This window comes from Macaca nemestrina, chromosome 1 (genome assembly GCF_043159975.1).
Source record: "Macaca nemestrina isolate mMacNem1 chromosome 1, mMacNem.hap1, whole genome shotgun sequence".
Taxonomy (NCBI): Eukaryota; Metazoa; Chordata; class Mammalia; order Primates; family Cercopithecidae; genus Macaca; species Macaca nemestrina.
The window spans coordinates 222,834,810-222,858,202 of NC_092125.1; the positions used below are offsets into that span (position 1 = coordinate 222,834,810).

A 23,393-nucleotide genomic window follows, 5' to 3' on the forward strand; every position below is an offset into this window, starting at 1 on the left:
GTTGTCTTTACTACTTGATATTCTTGTAATCTTGGCTATGGGAGTTTGTGTAGCTTTTTAGCTCTAAACTAGGGATTGGCAAACTTTTTCCAGTTTTGTAGGCTGCGTGGTCTCTTTTGCAACTCCTCAGCTCTGCCTCTACAGCCTGCGAGCAGCCACACACGATGTGTAAACGATGAGCCTGGCTGCATTCCACTAAAACTTTATTTTTGGACACCTAAATTTGATTCTCTCAATTTCTGTGTGTTGCAAAATATCAGTCTTCTTTTGATTTTTTTTACCCCCAACCATTTAAAAGTATAAAAACCCTTCTTAGCTCTTGGGCTATATAAAAACAGGCAGGGGGCTGAGTGCGGTGGTTTATGCCTTGGGAGGCCAAGGCAGGTGGATCACTTGAGCCCAGGAGTTTGAGACCAGCCTGGGCAACATAGTAAAACTCCATCTGTACAAAAAATACAAAAAATTAGCTGGTCATGATGGCGGATACCTGTGGTCCCAGCTACTGAGGAGGCTGATGTGGGAGGATCACCTGAGGCCTCTGTGAGCTGTGATTGCACCAGTGCACTCCAGCCTGAGTGGCAAAGTGAGACCCTATCTCAAAGTAGATTAAAGGCTAGGCACAGTGGCTCACGCCTGTAATCCCAGAACTCTGAGAGACTGAGGCAGGAGGATCACCTGAGGTCAGGAGTTCGAGACCAGCCTGGCCAACATGGCGAAACCCCATCTCCATTAAAAATACAAAAATTAGCCAGGCATGGTGGTGCGTGCCTGTAGTCCCAACTACTCAGGAGGCTCAGGCAAGAGAATTGCTTGAACGCGGGAGGCAGAGATTGCAGTGAGCTGAGATTGTGCCACTGCACTCCAGCCTGGGAGACAGAGCTAGACTCTGTCTCAAAAAAATAAATAAATAATAGGTTAGATTAGATAGATAGGCAGGTAGGGAGTGGCATAAATAAATAAATGAATAATTCTTTTTAAAAAGTGTAAAAAAGCCAGGGGATGGGGGCTGTTTGCTGCCTTTACTCCAAACACTTTATCACCTTTCCCATTGCCGACAATTGTTTATCTTTGCTAGTTGCATGGTTGCTTGCTCGTACTACTAAGTCAGTGCTTGTCATTAACTAGGAGTGACTGGCAAAGACTGTCTACAGTTGGGGAGTCAGCCCATCTGTGGTTCATTTTGTCCATACATGGGACTTTTTACTTCTTACTGAAATCCTGGCTCTACCAGGTCTGCACCTCCCAAAATATAAGGATATTTCCTAAACCAGAAGCATCTAGTAGAGTTGTAGGTGTTTCCTATAAATCTCTGGTTGCAGGGATACACACTTGCTGATGAAGAGGAGGATCCTTTGATTTACCAGCATCGAATGCTTAGGAGTGGCCAAGGGGATGCATTGGCTAGTGGACCAGTGGAAACAGGACCCATGAAGAAACTGCACGTCAGCACCATCAACCTCCAAAAGGTAAGTCCCCAGTTTCAGGGGACTGGGAAAGGAGAGCTCTGCTCTTCTCACTTATTCAAAACTTTCAGCTGTTTAAACCAACCAAAAACCGGCCCAGGTGTTTTTTCCAGAAATCTAGATACCATGAACTTAGATCATTTGTCTTTTTACAGGTATCTGAATTGTAGTTTTGTTTTGAATAGAGAAAAAGTAGAGAACGAAATGTCCTTTTGTGCTCCCTTGGAATATGAATGGTAGAACCTTTTGTTGCAAATATATTCTCATTTTTTACATTAAGGGAACAAAGCTAGTGAGCCCCCTAGTTGGCAGTGAGACTGATGAAGGCGCTTTAAAACAGTGCTTTTCAAACTTCTCAAACTCATTGGGCTTACCAATTGCTGGGAATCTTGTAAAAATGCTTATTCTGATGTTGGCAGTCTGATTTGGGGCCTGATACTCTGCATTTCTGACAAGCTGCTAGCTAATGTGATGGTGCAGGCCCATGGACCATACTTTGAGTAGTGAGGTTTTAGATCTTTCCAAGTGATTACTGAATTATCTCTGCTGGCCAAAGCCTAAGATATGATCAGCTTTTCACCATGTATGCCTCCAGCCATCCACCTAAAAACAGGCAGTTTCAAAGCATATCTGGTGAATCAGAGCAGAATAATCATAATTACTTCACCAACTTTTAAATAAATATACCACGTCGAGTATTTTCCACATTTTGCATTAGTCCTTCATGTTTCTGGTGACTGTAAGCAGCTTCCAGTTTCGATTTCAGTGTTATTTTTCATCTATTAGCCAGCCCACTCCATGTGCAGCAGCAGATAGAGGTGAAGAACCGGGCAAGACTGTCCCAGATGACTTGTTCACTTCTTTTGGCAAAGCACATGAAGATTTGAACACAGTTCTTTGTGCATGTGTGCGGGCTCACGCCCAGTTTTGGAATACTGGGGGTTTATTACTGTTGTTTCAGAGTCTTTACTCACAAGAACAGCTTCAAGTGACTACTGCTAAGAAGCGTTTGCTGGGTTAAGATGGAGGTGGTAAAATATTCCTGGGTCAGGAGTGATGCTGCTTTCCCTTTGGGGATTTTGTAACTACTAATCTGAGACTTTAGGAGGAAGAAAAAGATTATCAGTCACCTGGCATTCCCAGGCAGTCATTGAGGCCACCCTACTGACACCTCACACTGGAGGGAGGGGCCAGGCAGGAGGCCAAATGTACATTTCCACCCAGATGTTTTCATCCTGACTAGGTTCAGAATGTCCTTCCAACCAGGCAGCCGTCCACCCTGCTTTAGAGCTTTGTTCTCTCTGTTTTAGGAAATTCCTCACTAATCTAGTTTGCTTCCAGGAAGTTTTGCTTTCTACCCAGACTTGGAAAAAATAAGCATAAATCTTGCCAGATAGACAAAAGAAGGACTCTTAATTTATCTCACCTGAGAAAGTAGATCAAGTTCAAAACTCTGGACAAAATCCTCTGCAGCTGACTCTCAGATCTATTTCATTGGAAAGTGAATTGTGGGAGCTGGGCGTGGTGGTCATGCCTGTAATCCCAGTAATTTGGCAGGCCAAAATCACTTGAAGAATCACTTGAAGCAGGAGTTTGAGACCAGCCTGGGCAACATAGGAAAACACCATCTCTGTAACAAAAATGAAAAAAATTAATTCCAACCTGGACAACAGAGTAAGACCCTGTCTCAAAAAAAAAAAAAAAAAAGGAATTGAAAAAAATTTAAAAATTAGCTGGGCAGAGTAGCACCTGCCTATAGTCCCAGCTACTTGGGAGACTGAGGCAGGAGGTTCACTTGAGCCCATGAGTTCCAGGGTGCAGTGAGCTATGATTGCACCACTGCACTCCAGCCGAGACGACAGAGCAAGATTCTCTTTAAAAAAAAAAAAAAGAGGAGGTAGGCGGCCAGGTGCAGTGGCTCATGCCTGTAATTCCAACACTTTGGGAAGCCAAGGCAGGAGGATTACTCGAGCCCAAGAGTTCAAGACCAGCTGGGGCGACATGGCAAAATCCCCCTCTGCAAAAAATACAAAAATTAGCTGGGCTTGGTGGTGCATGCCTGTTGTCCCAGCTACTCAGGAGGCTAAGGTGGGTGGATCTCTTGAGTCTGGGAGGTCAAGGCTGCAGTAAGCAGTGATCATACCACTTCATCTCTCCAGCACAGGCAACAGAGCAAGATTTTCTCACCAAAAAAAAAAAAAAAGGCAGCAGAACTCACTGTTCAGAAGTAAATTGTGCCTCCTTATAGTCGTGTAATAATAATTAGGGATTGGTGTATTTATCAGTCTTAACCAACTTTCAGAGTAACAGTTTGCCACCTCAGTCACCATTTTATTGGTTATGATAATATAGGATTTATGTGATACAGAAAACATAAAAACCATTTATATATACCTCTAGAACGCCTTCCAGAATTTTCAGCAGCTTTACTGTCTGTCTTATGATAATCTGTTTGGGCTTACCTTCACCATGAGTAAGCTGGCATTCTATGAACAGGCACCAGCATCACCAGATGAGGTGATCAGCAGTGGGTGGATGGCAAGAGGAAGCAGCTCGTGTTTACACAGTTATTATATAACCCAGAGAATTGAGAGATGATAATGTTTTACAGAGCAGGAGGAAAGGGCCACATAGGGGACTTGGCCTAACCCAGAGAATTGAGAGATGATAATGTTTTACAGAGCAGGAGGAAAGGGCCACATAGGGGACTCGGCCTAACCCAGAGAATTGAGAGATGATAATGTTTTACAGATAGGGGGAAAGAGCCACATGGGGGACTTGGCCTAGTTGATAAATTAAGCTATGATTTTTTGAAAACATATTTACTGCCATTTATCAAGTAATAGTAACAACTAACATTTATTGAGTGCTTTCCATGTGTCAGGCACTGTGGTGGAATACTTTATATTAACTCATTTAATCTTCATGATAACCCCATGAGTTAGGTGCTGTCATTGCTGTCCCACTTTGTAGATGTGGACTGTGAGGCACTGACAGGTTAAGTAATTTGCCCAGTGTCAACTAGCGTCAATGGTGGAGCTGGGATTTGAGCTAGATAGCATGACTCCAGAGCCCACTCTCTTAACCACTGTGTTGAATTGTCTCTGTCTTACCCAGGCCCAACCATTTCATTAGAGGGAAAAAGAAACTAATAATACTTCCCTGGTTATGTCCAGCTTTTAACAATTGCTGTATAATATAATACAGCTACGCACAGACCCATCCTATACGGAAGAAGCCAGATATCTGTGGGCAGGAAAGGACTGGATGTTCCCATTTTGCTCAACAGAAAAAGGTCTAAAAGTCAAGTCTTTGGTATCTAGTCCCCTCTTCTCATTGTATGGTCAGTGGTATTATTTAGTTTGTCTCTTGTAATATTTCTACTTCGGTTTTTTTTTTTTTTTTTTTTTTTTTTTGAGACGGAGTCTCGCTCTGTAGCCCAGGCTGGAGTGCAGTGGCCGGATCTCAGCTCACTGCAAGCTCCGCCTCCCGGGTTCACGCCATTCTCCTGCCTCAGCCTCCCGAGTAGCTGGGACTACAGGCGCCCGCCACCTCGCCCGGCTAGTTTTTTGTATTTCTTAGTAGAGACGGGGTTTCACCGTGTTATCCAGGATGGTCTCGATCTCCTGACCTCGTGATCCACCCGTCTCGGCCTCCCAAAGTGCTGGGATTACAGGCTTGAGCCACCGCGCCCGGCCTCTACTTCGGTTTTTGACATAAAGTGATAGTTTGTTTAATTCTATTCATCAGTAACTCTTTAGAAGCAACAGCAGATCTCTAGTATATCCCAGGGAGGTGACAGTTGAGTCCTTGATGGTATGGCACATGGGGTCTTTTCACTCACTGGACCACTTAACTAGTCCAAAGTTTGAGACCTTCTGCTCTGACTTACATGATTTCCCCCATTTAGGGAGGATTGATCTGTCCTGCTGGAAAAATCTTTGAAGAATGTATTTTAAAAGTTGGGGATTTAGTGTAGTTAGGGCTAGGCCAGTTGAAATAGGTGTCATTTTGACAACAATAACAGTCATTTTTTGCTCATTTATTCCAGCTAAGTCATTTAGATACACTATCCCTAGATGAGGAACTCTGAGGCTCAGCTGCAAAATACCAGTAATTTGCCCAGGGTGTTAACAGCTGCTGAGTGGCAGAGCCAGGATCCCAGGCAGGTGTTTCTAACTTTAGAGAAATAGGCAAATAGTACTAACTTTGTGCCAAGCACTGTTATAAATTCATTACATTTATTAACTTAAAAACCCCAGGAAGCAGAAACTATAATCCTCATTTTACAAATGAGGAAACTGAGGCACAGAGGAGTTAAGTGACTTGCCAGAGATCGGAGAGCCAATTATGTTATAGAACTGGGATTTGAACTCAAGCCATCGAGTCAAGTGTGGCTGTTGCCCACTACACTGTACTGACCTCTCCAAAACCTCAGCCTTTCCACCCACCTGCCTAAGCTGCCCCTGGTAGTAACTCTTGATGTCTGGAGAGTTCAGAGGTCTGAGAGAAGTTGGAGGGGACAGAGTAGAAATTAAATCTGTTCAACGCTTTTTTCTTGTTCTACCACAGTGCCATGTGCTTTGGGCTCACTGCTCACCTGGTTGCAACAACTATGGTGTAAACCTGAGCCTTTTCCCTCTTCTTGCGTGACTCTTCATTGTCAGATGACCTGGTGTTCTAATGTAGAGGATGCAGCTCCCTTCATGCCCTGCTGGAGCCCATTAGGCTTTGTCGAATGCACCCAAGTGTGGCAGTCCCATGTATTCTGGTTCTGTAAAACTCTCTCCTTTGCTGTAGTCAGAGTCCAGCACAAAGAAGTTGTGAAACAGGCTTTTTCCACAGTGTGGTATGTTCCAGAGTTGCTGCTCTTGCTTTATGGCTTTTAATTAAATATTATTCTTTTGTATTTGCACTCTAGGGGAATTTTTTCATGAAAGATGGATTTTATAAATCTAAAAGTAGAATAATCATTAAATAGATGAGGACTTTTTTCAATTGGCCCTTGAAGCTGATTGTTTTCCATTGTCACCTGTGGGATCACAGGCCTGGGGTGCTGCCAGGAGGGTCTCCAAAGATGACTGGCTGGAATGGCTGAGACGGCTGAGCCTGGAGCTGCTGAAGGACTCATCATCGCCCTCCCTGCGCTCCTGCTGGGCCCTGGCACAGGCCTACAACCCGATGGCCAGGTATAGTGTGTCAGGGCGGGTGGAGAAGATCAGCACATAGAAAACGATATATACAAATTAGTTTTTATTAGAAGTAATAATCAAAGGGCTGGTATTTTTAATTTTTCTAATTTTGTGGAATGCAAAGAAAGAAAAACACAAAGTCAACAAGCTCATACTGTAGCATCTATCTTAACCTTGCTAGTAGACCACAAATTCCTTTTTCTAGTACCTTTACGTCTAACATTTTAATTACAAAGTTACTTTTAACTCTAAAAGCAACTGTGTAATAGTTGAATGTAACCTATTTCCAGTAACAATGGTATTCTAATTATTGCTGTTTGTTACAAATATGACAGGAAAAAAAATGGTCTGAAACAATAACAGTTATTTATTTTACTCCTGAATCTGCAATTTGGAAGGACTTTTGGGACAGCTTGCCTCCGCTCCACATGGTGTCAGTGGAGATGGTTTGACTGGGGCAGGATGGAGGATCCGCATTCAAGGCTGGCTTGTGTGTCTGGCAAAGTGCAGGTGACTCTCGACTAGGGACGCAGCTCTGGCTGGGGCCCTTGGTTCCTCTCCATGGGATCGCTCCATGGGTTGCTTGGGCCATCTCACAGAAGGTGACTGGCTTCAGGAGTGAGTGTCCCAAGAGAATGAGGTAGTGGAAGAGCATGGTGTTTTTATGACCTAAGTCATAAAGAAGCTTGGAAGTCATGAAGAGTCACTTTTACCTGACTCTGTTGCTCAAGGCAGCCACAAAGGTGCACTCAGACTCAAGGGAAGAAGACATGGACACCCACCTCTTGATAGAGGAGAAGTAATATTCTCACAGAGTGTATGGGACAGGAGCCACTGTTGCAGACGTCTTTGGAAAATAGAATTTGCCAGAATTTTTTTTTTCTTTTTTTGAGACAGTCTTGTTCTATTGCTCAGGCTAGAGTGCAGTGGCATAATTGTGGCTCACTGCAACCTCTGCCTCCCGGTTCAAGCAATTGTCCTGCCTCAGCCTCCCAAGTAGCTGGGATTACAGGCATATAGCACCACACCTAGCTAAGTTTTGTATTTTTAGTAGAGACAGTGTTTCGCCATGTTGGCCAGGCTGGTCTTGAACTCCTGGCCTCAGGTGATCTGCTCACCTTGGCCTCTCAAAGTGCTGGGATTACAGGTGTGAGTCACTTGGCTAAAATTTTTTTTATTGATACATAATAGATGTACGTATATTTTCAAAGTACATGTGATATTTCGATACATTCATATAATGTGTAATAAGCAAATCAGGATAATTGGGATATTCATCACTTTAGACATTTATCTTTTTTTATTGTTGTTTGGTTGGTTTTTTTGTTTTCATGTTTGTTTTTGTTTTTGAGATGGAGTCTTGCTCTATCACTCAGGCTGCAGTGCAGTGGCATGATTGTGGCTCACTGCAACCTCTGCCTCCCGGGTTCAAGCAGTTCTCCTGCTTCAGCCTCCCAAGTAGCTGGGACTACAGGCACCCGCCACCATGCCTGGCTAATTTTTGTAATTTTAGTAGAGATGGGGTTTCACCATGTTGGCCAGGCTGGTCTTGAACTCCTGACCTCAAGTGATTCACCCGCCTTGGCCTCCTGGAGTGCTGGGATTACAGGAGTGAACCAGTGTGCCCTGCCTGGTTTTTCGTTTTTGTTTTTGAAACGGGGTCTCTGCTGCCCGGGCTGGAGTACAGTGGCACAGTCTCGGCTCACTGCAGCCTCAACCTCCTGGGCTCAAAGTGATCCTCCACGTCAGCCTCCTGAGGAGCTGGGACTGCAGACACGCACCAGGCCCAGCTAATTTTATTTTTTGTAGAGACGAGATCTCACTGTGTTGCCCAGGCTGATCTCAAACTCCTGAACTCGAGCAGTCGTCCTGCCTCAGCCTCCCAAAGTGCTGTGATTTATAGGCATGAGTCATCACCATATTTTTTTTTAATTTTTAAAATTTTTTATAGATTTTGGGGTACAAGTGCAGATTTGTCACATGGATATGTTGCATAGTGGTGAAGTCTTTTAGTAGGACCATCACCTGAATAATAGTGTACATCGTACCCATCAGGTAATTTCTCATCCCTCAATCCTGCCAAAAAATATATTGTTTTAAATAGTAAATATTTTTTTTTTTTTTTTTTTTTTTTTTGAGATGGAGTGTTGCTCTGTTGCCCAGGCTGGAATGCAGTGGCGCGATCTCGGCTCGCCTCAACCTCTGCGTCTTGGGTTCAAGCCATTCTCCTGCCTCAGTCTCCCAAGTAGCTGGGATTACAGGTGTGTGCCACCACACCCGGCCAAATTTTTGTACTTTTAGTAGAGTCAGGGTTTCACCATGTTAGCCAGGATGGTCTCGATCTCCTGACCTTGTGATCCGCCCACCTCAGCCTCCCAAAGTGCTGCGATTACAGGCATGAGCCACTGTGCCCGGCCTAAATAGTAAATCTTAAACAGCCATTTAAAATTTGGTTTACAGTCTGCGCATGGTGGCTCCTGCCTGTAATCTCAGCACTCTGGGAGGCTGAGACAGGAGAATCACTTGAGGCCAAGAGTTCAAGACCTGCCTGGGCAACCTAGCGAGACTCTATCTCTACAAAAATAAAAAATTAGCCAAGCGAGGTGGCATGCTACTCAGGAGGCTGAGATGGGAGGATTGGGGGGATTGCTTGAGCCCAGGAGTTTGGAGGCTGCAGAGAGCCACAGTCATGCCATTGCTTTCCAGCCTGGATGGCAGAGCAAGACTGCATCTCAAAAAAAATTTTTTTTTGGTTTATAAAACTTTTAATGCATGTGAAAGGTTTATGATATAATGTAAGTAAATAAAATGGAATGCAAAGTTGAAAATTAAATGTGAATAGGATAAAGATTAGAAAGTAATATAGCGACGGTTATCTCTAGGGAAGGCTTAAGGAGTGATTATTTTCTTTTTTATTCTCTTCCTTATTTTTTAGATTTTTCTGCATTGGACATTAATTATTTATAATGAGGCATAAAATGGTGATTTAATTAATAAGCAGCCCTTCGCATTGGCAAGAAGCAGAAAGCAAGGCGTTTCACTTCATTTTTGTCAGCACAGCTGGTTTGCTGTTATGATGTATATTTAGCAGTAGTGATGGCCCCTGAGACTGTTGGTTTGATGCCATGATTTTCTTCCTCTAATTTCTTTCAAGTATTTTTTAATGCTTTAAAATAGTTTCTAGGACTTCTATTTTCTTTGGAAAATAGAATTTGCCAGAATTTTTTTTTTCTTTTTTTGAGACAGTCTTGTTCTATTGCTCAGGCTAGAGTGCAGTGGCATAATTGTGGCTCACTGCAACCTCTGCCTCCCGGTTCAAGCAATTGTCCTGCCTCAGCCTCCCAAGTAGCTGGGATTACAGGCATATAGCACCCTGTTTCCGTAGTGTGGAGATATCATATGCTTAGCCAATGTCTTTATTATTCCTCTTTTCACCCAGGTCACCTCTGAGCACAGTGTTATCCACAAGAGGCTTGTGATACCCACATAATGTTTTATCCCCTTAGTCCCAAGTACGTTTATTCAGGATCCAGTGTGGCCTCTGACCTAGATCAGGAAAACTTTTTTTATGTCTTTAGAGATGAAGGTCTTGCTTATTTCCCTGGCTGGTCTTGAACTGCTAATCTCAAGAGATCCTCCTGCCTCAGTCTCCCAAGTTGCCTGGATGACCAGCGACTAATTACCTGGCTCCGAAAACTTATTTTTAAATTTATAACAGACTTTTTTTGGTCTTCATTTTATCCTTTGGATTTCAAATTTTGTTTTTTCTATCAAATTACAAAATTATACGCATTGGTCTGACTTAACCTGTTAATATGTAACAGAAAATAGGTATAGGCTGGGCGCAGTGGCTCACGCCTGTAATCCCAACACTTTGGGAGGCCCAGGTGGGTGGATCACAAGGTCAGGAGATTGAGACCATCCTGGCTAACACGGTGAAACCCTGTCTGTACTAAAAATACAAAAATATTAGCCAGGCGTGGTGGCGGGCACCTGTAGTCCCAGCTGCTGGGGAGACTGAGGCAGAAGAATGGAACCCAGGAGGCGGAGCTTGCAGTGAGCTGAGATCGCGCCACTGCACTCCAGCCTGGGCGACACAGCAAGACTCCGTCTCAAAAAAAAAAAAAAGAAAGTAGGTATAGAGGCATCAAATGCTAAATCTATCCATTGTAGGTATATCGTGTTGTTTCCCACTCCCTTCTCCACACAGTCACCAGAACAGTGGGGAGGATAGGATTGATGTAAGATGTAAGGGATGGCAAATGTGTCCATCATGTGGTACTATGGTAATGTAAGTAGTCATAGTAATCTTTGAAATGGAACCTCTGGTTCCACGTCTTTGTGAGGCCCCAACTGTTGGCTTAGAAAATCTTTTAGAACTTACAGGTTTGGATCCTATTTGCTAATGCTTCTAGTCCTGTTGTCATTTTTTATGACCATCCAACTAAGGGTTCTGATTATATTTTGAAAGCAATTGCAGATGCTGCCTTTGACATTTCTGACCTTAAGAATTTAGACATTGTCCCAGAAACATCCCAAGAATCATTTAACGATTATTGTTTTCCACATTTGTTAATGCCAACTTCTTTGTCAGAAGTCCCCATTCTATTCATTTCCCATTTCCTCTAGTGAAGAGAAATGATGCAAAAACTGCCAAGAAATATTCCTTTGGAGAAAAGTTACTTTGCTCTGCTCTTCTCCCCACCCTGCCACTTGCCCCCCAAGTCCCTGCATATCATAGTGTCTGTACCTGCAGTGTAAGATTCAGTAGACACTAGCCATATGTGGTTAATTTAATTAAAAATAAATAAAATGTAAAATTCAGTTCCTTGGCCACACTTGCCATAGTTCAAGTGCTTTAATCATCAGTGGCTACCATATTGGACATGAAAGTTCTCTTGGACAGCACTGGTCTGTATAACCAAAATCAGTGATGCCAAAAGTGAATTGATAGGTGTGACTTTGAGGCAGCAGGCAGAGGCATGGGAGGTCTCTCTATTTTCCACCTTCTGTGCCTTCAGGGATCTCTTCAATGCTGCGTTTGTGTCCTGCTGGTCTGAATTGAATGAAGATCAACAGGATGAGCTCATCAGAAGCATCGAGTTGGCCCTCACCTCACAAGACATCGCTGAAGTCACACAAACCCTCTTAAACTTGGCTGAATTCATGGAACACAGTGACAAGGTGAGACTTTTCCCCATTGTCCAGATGGAGGCTGACAGGGAACCAGCTGGTGGGAGGAGAGAAGCATCCACACAGCCTTCTCTTGTTTGTGCCCCATCTGCCATTTTCCTATGCTGTGAGGTTTTGCTCTCCTCCAGGGCCCCCTGCCACTGAGAGATGACAATGGCATTGTTCTGCTGGGTGAAAGAGCTGCCAAGTGCCGAGCATATGCCAAAGCACTACACTACAAAGAACTGGAGTTCCAGAAAGGCCCCACCCCTGCCATTCTAGAATCTCTCATCAGGTAGGCTATAAACCCTTTTTAATTGCTGCCTTCATGCAAAATGACCTCTCTTCTCCCACTACCTGGTGCCACTTCACTGGAGTCACTTGGAGACTTCTGTTCTGTGAAATCTGCCTCTGGGTCTGGCCAGCACGTTTAAATGACATGTTGCAGATGGCTCTCCCCAGGAATCTAGCCATGATTGTCATTTCCGTTGACCCTTATCACCTGGGCTCCTGTTGTTTTCCAACCTGTCCTTTCTTATTCCAGTGAAATTAGTTGAGAAGCAATTCTGTGGCCATGGCAGCCTAGGAAGATAGGTTTTGCATCTGGGTTAGATAGTGCTGTCTAGAGCTAGAATAGAATGTGCTGGTTCCTGGGCTTCAGAGGGTACCCAAGGGCACAGTGGGGTTTTATCAACTAAATCTATTGATGCCTGCGTCTTCCTCCTATGGTGTTTTGTGAATATAAAAGGCAGAGCATAATCTGAAATCTAATGGTCTTTTCTCTGATGTGGTTATGTTCGCTCCTCTGTTAAGACAGTTTTCAGTCTTCTGGGTGTGGAAAAAATAGGTTGTTTAATAAATTTTCTGCTGTTAGGAAATTACAAGCAGCACGAAACATTAGCTCCGGCTCCTAAAGCATCATTCACTTCCCCTAATGATTATCAGAGAATATCAACTCTGGGATCTCATTATCTTCATGTGAATGCTAACATGATCTTTCATCTCACTGCAGATAGTTCAGAAAAAATCATCCAGCTAATAAGTTCCTTCACCGTGGCTAATAGAGCCTGCTGTGTGTGGTGCCTACTTTGCTTGAGAGAGTGATCAAACAGCCAAGTCCTTTCCTAGCTGTGCTTTTGAGAAGATATTTAAAAGAGTTCCTTTAACACTTTAAAAAGTTAGCAAAAATATAGAAATAGAATCCTGTTTTTGCCCAAATAAATTGGACTTGGAGAAAATGTTGATTTCTGAAATACCATGTAGGAACAATTAAAAACATTCCGTCCTCTGAGGCATACTTCGGTTTCAAATCAGACACAGTAAATGTAAAAATCCACATTTCTTCCTTCCATCTCTGGCTTAGGTAATGTGCTCTCACATGATAACTAATAGAAAATATAGTAACTAAGTACGATCACTTTAAGGTCAGATAACTCATTTTGCATATTAATTTCCTTGCTCACCTGTTTGAGACCTATTTGAAACTTTCCTAATTCCACCCTTAATTTTTCCCCATATTTGAGACAATCATAAAAACTTAAAGTTATGCAGATTTGTAGCAGAAAGATGTAGTTAGAGGCCTGGAAAAGTGCTCTAGAAGGTTATTTAGCTTTGTAAGCAAATATAATTGAAAATAAGTCCTCAGAATTCCCTGGAGATTGATCTTGTCCTTTGTTTAAAACACTGTTCCAGGCCAGGTGGGGTAGCTCACACCTATAATCCCAGCACTTTGGGAGGCCAAGGTGGGTGGATCACTTGATGTCAGGAGTTCGAGACCAGCCTGGCTAACATGGTGAAACCCCATCTCTACTAAAAATACAAAAATTAGCTGGGCGTGGTGGTGCACATCTATAATCCCAGCTACTTGGGAGGCTGAGGCAGGAGAATTGCTTGAACCCAGGAGGTGGAGGTTGCAGTGAGCCAAGATCATGCCACTGTACTCTAGCCTGGATGACAGAGTGAGATTCTGTCTCAATAAATGAATGAATGAATGAATGAATGAATGAATGAATGAATGAATGCTGTTTCTGGGGAAAGCCAGTGTGCTTGGCTCTTTGGGTGTCCTCAGCCAAGTCAACTCAGCTTGCATTTCTGCCTCCCTTCTGCTGGTCTCCTGTATCTTCCTATCACCTTTCTTTTTTTGCTTCCGTTTGCAGTTTTTACTTCTGATTTTGTAAAGCTGCTTTTCCTAAGCAGCTTTACAAAATCTACTAACTCTCTCCCAACCTCCACAGACTTTGTTTTTATTTTTGCTACTCTTATTTTCCCTTCACCAATTTGTCTGCTTTTTTAGAGTTCATTTTAGTATACATGTTTGAGTCAACTTCCCTAAATTCTTTTTGAAACAATTAGGGTAGCCTTACACAAAAACATCTTTGTGCAGCTATTTATTTATTTTTATTTTTATTTTTATTTTTTAAGATGGAGTCTCACTCTGTCGCCAGGCTGAAGTGCAGTGGCACAATCTTGGCTCACTGCAACTTCCGCCTCCTGGATTCAAGCAATTCTCCTGCCTCAGCTTCCTAAGTAGCTGAGACTACAGGTGTGTGCCAGCATGCCCAGCTAATTTTTGTATTTTTAGTAGAAAGGGGGTTTCACCGTGTAGGCCAGGATGGTCTCGCTCTCTTGACCTCATGATCCATCCACCTTGGCCTCCCAAAGTGCGGGAATTACAGGTGTGAGCCACCGCGCCTGGCCTTGTGCAGCTATTTCTTATTTTTTTGTCTTTGCTTTAAAAAACCATGTTCTGTTGACAGTATTGTTCTCTTGTTACTAGTTCAATCTGTCTTGCAACCTATTGACTTTTTTACCTATCTGCTACAGGGCAAATTAAATCCCAGATGTAATCCCAAACCAGGGCTAACACTGAGATAGTATAAACTACTCCCATCTCCTTAAAGCTCACACATCAGTAAATATATTTGCTTTCTTGGGGACAGAGTATTGAGTGGTTATTTGATTATTAGAAAACACACACACACGACTTTTACTTGGTTAGCCCCGAGCATTAGGGTAAGGTCTGCTGGCCTGCTTTTGTTTCTCTATCCTAAGTAGAATAGAGGGTCTGATAAGGCTGGATGCCTTCATTGCCCAGCCACTGATGTGTAATCCCCTTTATGGAAAATTGTCCTGGTTGCTGCTGCCCTTTTGTCCGTCACCTGTTCCCTTTTGGCTTCTGCTCCCCACTTGGTTGCCCTGAACACCAAAACAAACCCCAGGCCTCTGTCACTGCTCACCCTCTGATTTAAATTTAACTTTTTATCCTGTTCTAAGTGGTAATGGTAAGAATTTAAAAAGAAAATACTGAAGTTTTGAAAGTGTTTATTGTAGAAGGAAAAGAAACGTTAAATGTTTAAAACAAAACCACAATATTTTATTTTTACAAAGCAAGATGCTTATATACAGCATTCATTATTAACTATAACACCATCTACCTTCAGTTTTCAGCCATTTCCTATAGACAAAATTTAAAAGGAAGCCCCTTGAGCTTGTTTCTTACAAAGTAAATAAAAATAGGTATACCTGTATTAACTATGAATATTTTAAGGCAGTTTTATGCCAGCATTCATGAGAGACTGTGTCCACCTCCTGCCGGTGCTTCATACCTTTCAGTGCTGTACCTGACCAAGGTGAGCACGGGCAGTGCTCAGTCTGATTGCCAGACCCAGTGCCCTGGAGTTTCCTCCTCGCAAGTCCAGCCTGGGTCAGTTCACCTACAGCCGAACAATTTTTGTGTTTTAAAAATAATATGTAGACTCAAGATAATTTCATTGGATTTAAAAATAGAAATACCCATCTCCCACCTGCCTCCTTCACTCCTTTCTCTAACACTCAAAGGCCTCTTCTTTGAGAATCAAAATAATATGGTTCTTTTTAGCAAAGGGATTTGTGTTTTGCCCTCATGTAGCCTAAGCCTTAAAGAAAATAGATAAAGCGATCTCAAAGTTATTTTCTTTCACAGACAAATCATATGGAAAACACAGACAAATCATATGGAAAAGACAAGCTACTGCTATGTCAGGGATCTTGGGCAGAGAGACCCCACTGAGTCTACCCCCTTGAGAAGGATGTGTGGCAGGACCCAGTGGGTTTAAATGGTTCATCCTGTTTACTGTAACATCCTTGGTACATATGATTTTATTGTGCTCCTTGGAGACTTATTCTTTCTTTGGAGAGTATAGGCTGTTTCTCAACCCTACCCTTTCTAATACTCTCTTCCTGTCCTCATCTGCCCTCATCTAATCTCCAGGTGTCTCAGTGTCTGCATCTGTGCTCCACGGCAGCCTCCTTTTAAGGCTTAAAGTCTTCTGGGCGGATTTTCATCTCCACCCGTTTCAGGGAGTAGGTAGATCCATGCCAGCCGTACCAGGTGATGCCATCCAAGTGCTTGTTGTGCTCGCCCAGGCGGTAGTACACTCCATTGAGATTGGAGTCTGTGCAGCAGTTGTACCAGTAGCCACCTGACATGAGAAACAGACCCAGTGCTAGTAAGTTGACTGTGATAGACCAGACATCAGATAAGGAGTTAGAGCCAGCATTAGAAAGAATACTAAAGCCGGAACATCAACTGTACAGTTATAATTCACTCTTTCTCCTCAAGTGGGATTATGGGCTTGCACCTGAACTTCTCGTTTCCGGTCCCCCAAGTCTCACCTTTGCGGAGCTGTGCACACTTGTCTAAGCAGTTGTCATTGTCCTTGTCCTTGGTGCTGAAGGCTGTGTTGTTATGATACTGGAGGGCGTCGTTCCCCACATTGCCAGTGTAGTTCCCCAGGAAGAGGCGATAGCTGTTGAGTTCATTGCCCAGAACAAAGTGGCTATACTCAGCGTAGCGCAGGTTGCCCTCCCAGTCCTGTCAGGAGGAGCAGAGCCTTAAAGAAAGTGCAGCAGGCTCCATTTCATGCTGTCTCTGTACCCCTTCTCTCCTGACAGCCCCGTAGCCAAACATCTTTTTATAGATGTGAATCTAATAAGACTTTATTACTTGTTTACCTCCAGTTTACTGCGTTAACCTGGGAATCAGAAAAGAAGGCTCGAACTTCTTTCCTGATTCCCCATATGGCCTTGATTAGTCTCTCTATATTCCTCACTTTCCTGCCTATAAGGTGTAGCTATGTTTTTGCTGAATCCCACACAGAGCTGCTGTAAGAGAAACGTGAGGATATAGTGAGTGCTTTAAGACCTTCAGCAAGGGTCCCCAACCAGTATCAGTAAGATTTGCACCTAAAGGACCTCATGCTCAGCCAGAGCAGAGACTAGTGTTCGGCACAGCTGACTGTTGGATTTGCTCTACTCTGACCTGGGTCTGGCCTCTTCTTGTCCCACCTACAGCCCCACTTTTGTTGGCGGGGGTGGGGGGTTGGGAGGTGCAGAAAGGAAAAATACCTATTTATCCTCAACTCTATTATAACTTGCAGGAAAACCATCACAATGAATATACAGATTTGTCTTGAATCAGAATAGGAATGGCACCCTCAGAGTCGTACGCAGTCATGTGTGGTGGCACTGGTCCAGTCATGGGGCCCCTGGCCTTGTGCTTACCTCCATCTCTACACGCAGCCGGGTTGGCTGTCTGGAGAGCCGGTGGATGTGTTCATTCCCCAGCCAGAAGTCCCCACGGATGCTGCCAAAGCCCTGCTTGTACTGCTTCCAGTCCTGGTAGAAGGAGACAAGGCCACTTTTTCGTCTCTGGATGATGGTCCAGCCTCCACCTGAAGTCTCCATGTCACAGAACACCTGGAGCAGAGGGGATACTCTGGTGAGGGACTTGCAGGACAGGAGGCAAGAGCAAGAGGGCAGACTTCCCAACCTATTCCTGTCCCTGCAGAACCAGTAGATGCGTGCATTCCCGCAGTCACACTGGCTCACTCGGGCAGTGATGCTGCCCCACTGCTGGTGAGCTGGGGCGGGTGGTACACTGCTCTGGAAGAACGATCCAAATTGGGCCCAGGGGTGAGTGCACATGAAGCTTGAAGGGAAAAATCCAGATACTTTTTTTTTTTTTTTTTTTTTTGAGGCAGAGTTTCACTCTTGTTGCCCAGGCTAGAGTGCAGTGGTGCAATCTCGGCTCACTGCAACCTCCACCTCCTGGGTTCCAGTGATTCTCCTGCCTCAGCCTCCCTAGTAGCTGGGACCAGAGGTTCCTGTCACCACACCCAACTAATTTTTATATTTTTAGTAGAGACGGGATTTCAGCATGTTGGCCAGGCTGGTCTCAAACTCCTGACCTCAGGTGATTGATCCACCCACCTCGCCTCCCAAAGTGCTGGGATTACAGGTGTGAGCCACCATGCCTGGCTGAAAATCCAGATACTTTTGATGCTGCCTTCATGTTTTCTTTTCTCCTCCCTCAAGGAATAGCTGTTCTAAGACATGGCAAGAGATTTAAACTAAGTTATGTGGTGGTTATAAGAATTATCTGATCTATGTTAGAAGGCTTGGTGTTTGATAATGATTTGAAGGGGCCAAACAGATGCTTGGGTTTGGAGTGCAGGGCATAAACTTAACTGTTTGCATAGCTCTCTGGTGTTTGGTATGTTTGCTTGTGTTTTGAGTTTTCGTTTCTTTCTTTCTTTTTTTTTTTTCTTTAATTGAAATGGAGTCTCACTCTGTCTCCCAGACTGTAGTGCAGTGGCGTGATCTCGGCTCACTGCAACCTCTGCCTCCTGAGTTCAAGCGATCCCCCTGCGTAGCTGGGATTACAGGCGTCCGCCACCATGCCTGGCTAATTTTTTTGTATTTTTAGTAGAAACAGGGTTTCACCATGTTGGCCAGGCTGGTCTTAAACTCCTGACCTGAAGTGATCCACCCGCCTTGGCCTCCCATAGTGCTGGGATTACAAATGTCAGCCACTTTGCCTGGCCGAATTTTCCTTTCTTTAAACTGTGAATGGCCCTGTTATTGCAGTCCCCTTGAGGGGGTGAAGGACAGGTATTAGGGTGTGGCCAATGACTGTAATGACCTCACCTCCAGTTCAGGGCTGCCCAGGAAGTCATCAGGAGGAAGCTTATACACTCCAGAGATGCGGTAGTTCTTCTGGTAGAGTGAAGAGCAGTCGTAGATGGCATCTACAAGAGAACAAACCACAGGGTGAGCATTTAGACCCGGGGCTCCATCTGAGTTGAATGTTTAGAAACTGAGCCTTTATTTCTACCCTGAGATTCCCACTGGTGTTAATTACCCATCAGTGTCTGCATTTGGGAGAGGTGGATATCAGGAGATCCAGAGGGGGTGTATTTTGGCTTCGCTGGTGGTGGAGCAGAGGGTTAGGGAAGCCCTTCACTTGGATAGCATTAGTGGGACGTTCCAACAGGTGGTTTCAGGTTAACTCTGAAATAAATCATTCTGCTATAGCTAGGCCATGAATTCTAGAAATGTTACAGTGTATGAGGGCCACGTAACAGATACTCCTGTCAGATAGATTCAGACTTCTTAGACAGCCGTCTCTATAACACATCGGTTGTGAGTATCTCATAGAGTCTGGTTTTGTTGCTGTTTCCTGGTTGGTTGGTTATGTTGTTGTTCAGAGGTGGTGGCTACTGCCACCTGAGACCATAATTAAGGGAGATAGAGTTTATTATATATTTTCCCCTTCCATCCAGCTAGAACCTCAGAACTCTCAGAAGAACCTTTGAGACCTTCCCCCCAGGAAGTTTTGTTAAAACAAGGAAATGAGAGCATTAGACAGGCCAATTTTTTACTCTAGGGCCATGGAGCTGCTACTTTATGCAGGGTTTAGGCTCTGTAGTCTAAATATCAAAGAGCACTGTGGAAGAGACAGCATTTTCTGATAGGATTCAGAGAGTGCAGCCCTTAATATCCAAGAGAAGCTTCCTGCCCGCTCTGTCTCGGGGTGCTTTTCTTGGTAACCACTGCACTGGGACCTTAGAGAAGAGCACCAAGATGGCAGATGGGAGTTGTCTGAGGCGCTTAGGTTATCTTGCAAAGCACCTTGGGAAAGGGAGGCAGAGTACGTATGCCTTCCCCATCACTGTTCTTCATTTCCCCTTAGTGGTGAAAGCACCAAATTACTGCTTCCTCTAAGGGGCTACCTCCTTATAGAATATACAGGTAACCGAGCACTTGGTCATAGAGAAGAAAAATAAGGAATGATGTCCTGGGCAAGAAGAGCAAGAGGCCTGGTGGGAGAGCTACACTTGACCCCAAGAACCTCCTCGTGGGATGGCGAGAAAGCCTCCTGTTTGGATGAGCAGGAAGTGGCACAGTCAGATTCCTCTGTCTGGCCTGGTTTTCCACATGTCTGGTTTCATCCCACAGACCAAATCAGGACTCACTTGTCTGGAAAATGGCCTGAGAATACCTTTCTAATCCCAAGCTGAGGGCCAGGAAGTCCATGCTTAGAAAGTGATTAGTACATGTTGGTTCAGGTAACAATTTTCAAGCTCGGTTTCATGTTAAAACTTTTTCTTAATTTGAGCTGAGGGCAACCATTGACTTAGTCAGTAGAAGCTGATCATGTCTTTGTTCTTCATATAGTTTATAATGGGACCAATGGTTTTTATATCAGCAAGAAATGACATGTCTATCGGATATGCTCCTTATAACTAATACTTTCCTGATAATTTCAGAAAACCAAATTTTTAATCTCTAAACCATAAATTCATGATGACCTACCTGAGCTGAGTTAACCAGAAATAAAAGTTGTTTTGCAAAAGAAAGATTAAATTTATCTTATTTTTGGCCTATTAAAAATCTATATTTCAGCATTGCATTTAAAAAATCCTGTATTAGGAGAAATTCATTTAAGACCATGGAAAAAAGTAGACGTGTCACAATTGAGGAACCTTAAGGAGCCATATCCTTCCTGAACACAAAAGGACTCTTCACATGGCTACGTGTCTCTACACTTAACTCTGAGCCAATGAGAAGAGTTATGTTTACAGAGAGAGGACACAAAATTCCACTAATGCTCATTCCCGGTAAATCTTGGAATACCAGAGAACTGTTTCTGGCAAAACTTTGCTTCCAGAGGAACAGCTGTTACAGTTTGGTGCTTCCTTGGAATTTCTTGAGATACAGCCTGTCAGCTATTGGTGAGGAAGTAGCAGAGCTACACCAATCAGGAAGACTTGAACCCTGCTTCTAAGACTTGCTGGGTGACTTTGGGCAAACCATGTAATGTCTCAGCACTCTTAGATGGTAGGCTGAAACATTGTGTGGATAAAAGAGACCTGTGAAGGTGTGAGGTAAACTTACATAGCATTAGCAATCAAAGGAAATACTGCATAAGCCTTTACTAAAGGGAAAGTACACCCCCAAAAGAGGCCCCAGTAGTGGTTCTGATGACCAGGATATGTAGAAGCAGTGCTGTAGGTGGTGAGGCACTCCATGCTCCCGCAGGGGACTCGTCTCCTTACCTGCGGAGGTCTGAGTGACCGTCTGTGCCGCCTGCAGCTGCATGATGTCGATTTGGTTGTTCATCTCAGAGTACTTGCTCTCGGCATCTGTGAGCCGCGACTCCATGCGCTTGCTGTTGCTCTCCAGCTCCATCACCTGCATGACCACACTGACCCAGTCCCTTTCCTGCTTCTTGTTCAGTTCACTCAGCAGGCTGCTGAGGTTGGCGACTTGGGCCTTGAGCTCCTTCACCTCCTCACAGCAGGTGGCCGCTTTGAGCTGTGCTGGTGTCTTGCGCTTAGAGGGCTTCTGCAGCCATGCTGGGTGGCTGACAAAGGCCACGATGAAAATGCAGAGCCAGGTCACAGCTGAGAGAGGCTTTTTCAGCATCTTTTGTGGGTTTGGGTGAGGAAGGCTCTTCCTCCAGGGGAGCCTGGAGATGCCCAGCTGAGGTCTGCAAAGCTGCAGGAGGCTGACTGAACCTTACGCTTTCACTCTGAGGGCCTCGCCACTTTGTTGTTTTCTCTCTTTTCCTTGCTCTTTGCTGGCCTTTCTCAAAGCTTGAGTCTCTGACAGGGGAGCTGAATGGATAGCCTATAGCTTTCCTTCCCAAGCCTGAATGCTCCACAAGTCAGCATCTTAAATATTGTTTGCTGCCTGTACCTCCACCCCCACCATGGCCGCACCGGGCTTTAGCCCCTCCCAGCTCATCTGGGAGGGTCAGGTGCCTGTTGGGTGAAGTCAGCGGCAACTTAGGCCAGAGGAGGGGAGGAGGGAGATGGGGCGAGTCTTTCTTTCCTTGCCTGTGCAGTCTCTGGGCTGAGACAAGAGGACTGTGAATTTGTGTGTTTCTAGTTTCGCCTATTAGATTATGCCCCTGCCAGCCACTGGCTCAACTCTATCAGTAAGCAGGGCAGGGTCAGAGGAATTTCCAAATTCTGTTCAAAAGGTTGTATAACCATGGTGTGAGCGTTAAGGTAGGCAAAAGAGACACTACTCACCCAGGGAGGCCTGTTAATGTAATCCATGCTGTTTATACGAGGATCTGGTATATTGTGACATTGTGCTGAATATGCTTTTAACTAGGCTGATTATTCCCATCTCTGATCATCATTTAGTATTTTATAAAATCCTTACTCAACCTGGATCTAACACTCTCTCACATTTGAAATCTTCCAACTTAGAAAAGTTCTAGAAATAGAAGAATAGAGTAAATATCTTAGGAAGCCAGGAAAGGACTTTGTAGCCACAGGGTTTGGACAGTTGTCTTTTTACATGCTTTCTCCTCCAACGAAGAGAGGGCCAGTATTAGCATCTCACACTTGACATTTTGCAAGGAGGTGTCAGAAGATAGGAAAACTCAGCAGTGCCAAGTGTGGTTCTGGGATTGGTCACCCATGCTTCTGTCAGGTTTTAGGCAGGACAGAGAACAGGCCCATCCTCGGCCCATGGCTCAAACTTGGAAAATATATTAAAATATAGAGAAAAAAAGAATCCCTATCACCTAATAAATCCATATCTACAGTCTCATTTCTCTCTTTCTATGCTGGTATGGTTTGCAATTTGAAATTATTCCTCCTCTATTTGTGTATGACTTTGTATCTAAAAAACATGAATATTGTAATTTTTCGTGTACTATATATGAAGGACACTGCTCTTTTGAAAACAAATGTGAAAAACATGGAATTTCAGCAAACATCCTTAAAATAAGCTTTTCACTGAGAATCTATACAAAGGTTCCTCTGTCCTTAAAACAGTAACTCTGTCTTTGGAACATACGATTGCCATTTCCATGTTATGGAGCCACTCAAGCAGTTACTTGTACTGTGGTAGTCAGCGTGGGTCCTTCCCATATAAGCCTGATGCCTGACAGCTCTCCTCCCATGCCATAATCCCCCAGAGCTCTTTTCCAGTCAGGGCTTCTAGCTCCTCAGGAAGTAATTTCTGTTCAGGCAGCTGGAATTACTGAACAATTTTTTTTTTCTCGGAATCAAAAAGCGGTAGAGGATCAGGTGGATCAGAGTTTGTTTTCTCACATCCCCAGCCTCCTTTGCCTGCTAAAGGGTGAGGATGTTACTGATACCCTTATAGCAACTTGGCATTTTGATCATAAGATTCTGTTGAGAATTGGCACTGTCTGCCAGTCTCTGCTCTCTTTTTGCAAATGTCTAGCCAGGCTGGGCACCGCAGCCTTAGCTCCATAGCATTC

General features: G+C 44.1%; 2 protein-coding genes across 3 annotated transcripts in view; one reads left to right on the forward strand and one right to left on the reverse strand.

Annotated features, from left to right (window-relative positions):
• Positions 1-23,393, forward strand: part of LOC105473151 (mechanistic target of rapamycin kinase) — a 149,702-nt gene that overhangs the window by 52,253 nt on the left and 74,056 nt on the right. For both annotated transcript variants that reach the window (XM_011726788.2, XM_071100808.1), the window contains exons 25-28: positions 1,320-1,466; positions 6,510-6,652; positions 11,677-11,839; positions 11,977-12,122. In XM_011726788.2, coding sequence (XP_011725090.2) covers positions 1,320-1,466; positions 6,510-6,652; positions 11,677-11,839; positions 11,977-12,122 — 599 coding nt within the window. The remainder of the gene's footprint in view (positions 1-1,319; positions 1,467-6,509; positions 6,653-11,676; positions 11,840-11,976; positions 12,123-23,393) is intronic.
• Positions 15,132-21,943, reverse strand: LOC105473148 (angiopoietin like 7). Its single transcript, XM_011726787.3, has 5 exons — positions 21,205-21,943; positions 18,794-18,894; positions 17,369-17,563; positions 16,481-16,679; positions 15,132-16,287 (listed from the first exon to the last, which is right to left on the reverse strand). Exons 1-5 carry the CDS (start codon positions 21,572-21,574, stop codon positions 16,118-16,120), a joined length of 1,035 nt encoding a protein of 344 aa, XP_011725089.1. The 5' UTR covers positions 21,575-21,943; the 3' UTR covers positions 15,132-16,117.

Bases quoted from the DNA above. Each gene is read 5' to 3' on its own strand.
- LOC105473148 (XM_011726787.3), bottom strand. From the start codon at position 21,574: ATGCTGAAAAAGCCTCTCTCAGCTGTGACCTGGCTCTGCATTTTCATC. The intron at 16,680-17,368 runs GTAAGCACAAGG...TCCTCCTGACAG, and splicing joins GGCTGCGTGTAGAGATGGAG to GACTGGGAGGGCAACCTGCG. The intron at 16,288-16,480 runs GTGAGACTTGGG...TTCTCATGTCAG, and splicing joins GTGTGCACAGCTCCGCAAAG to GTGGCTACTGGTACAACTGC.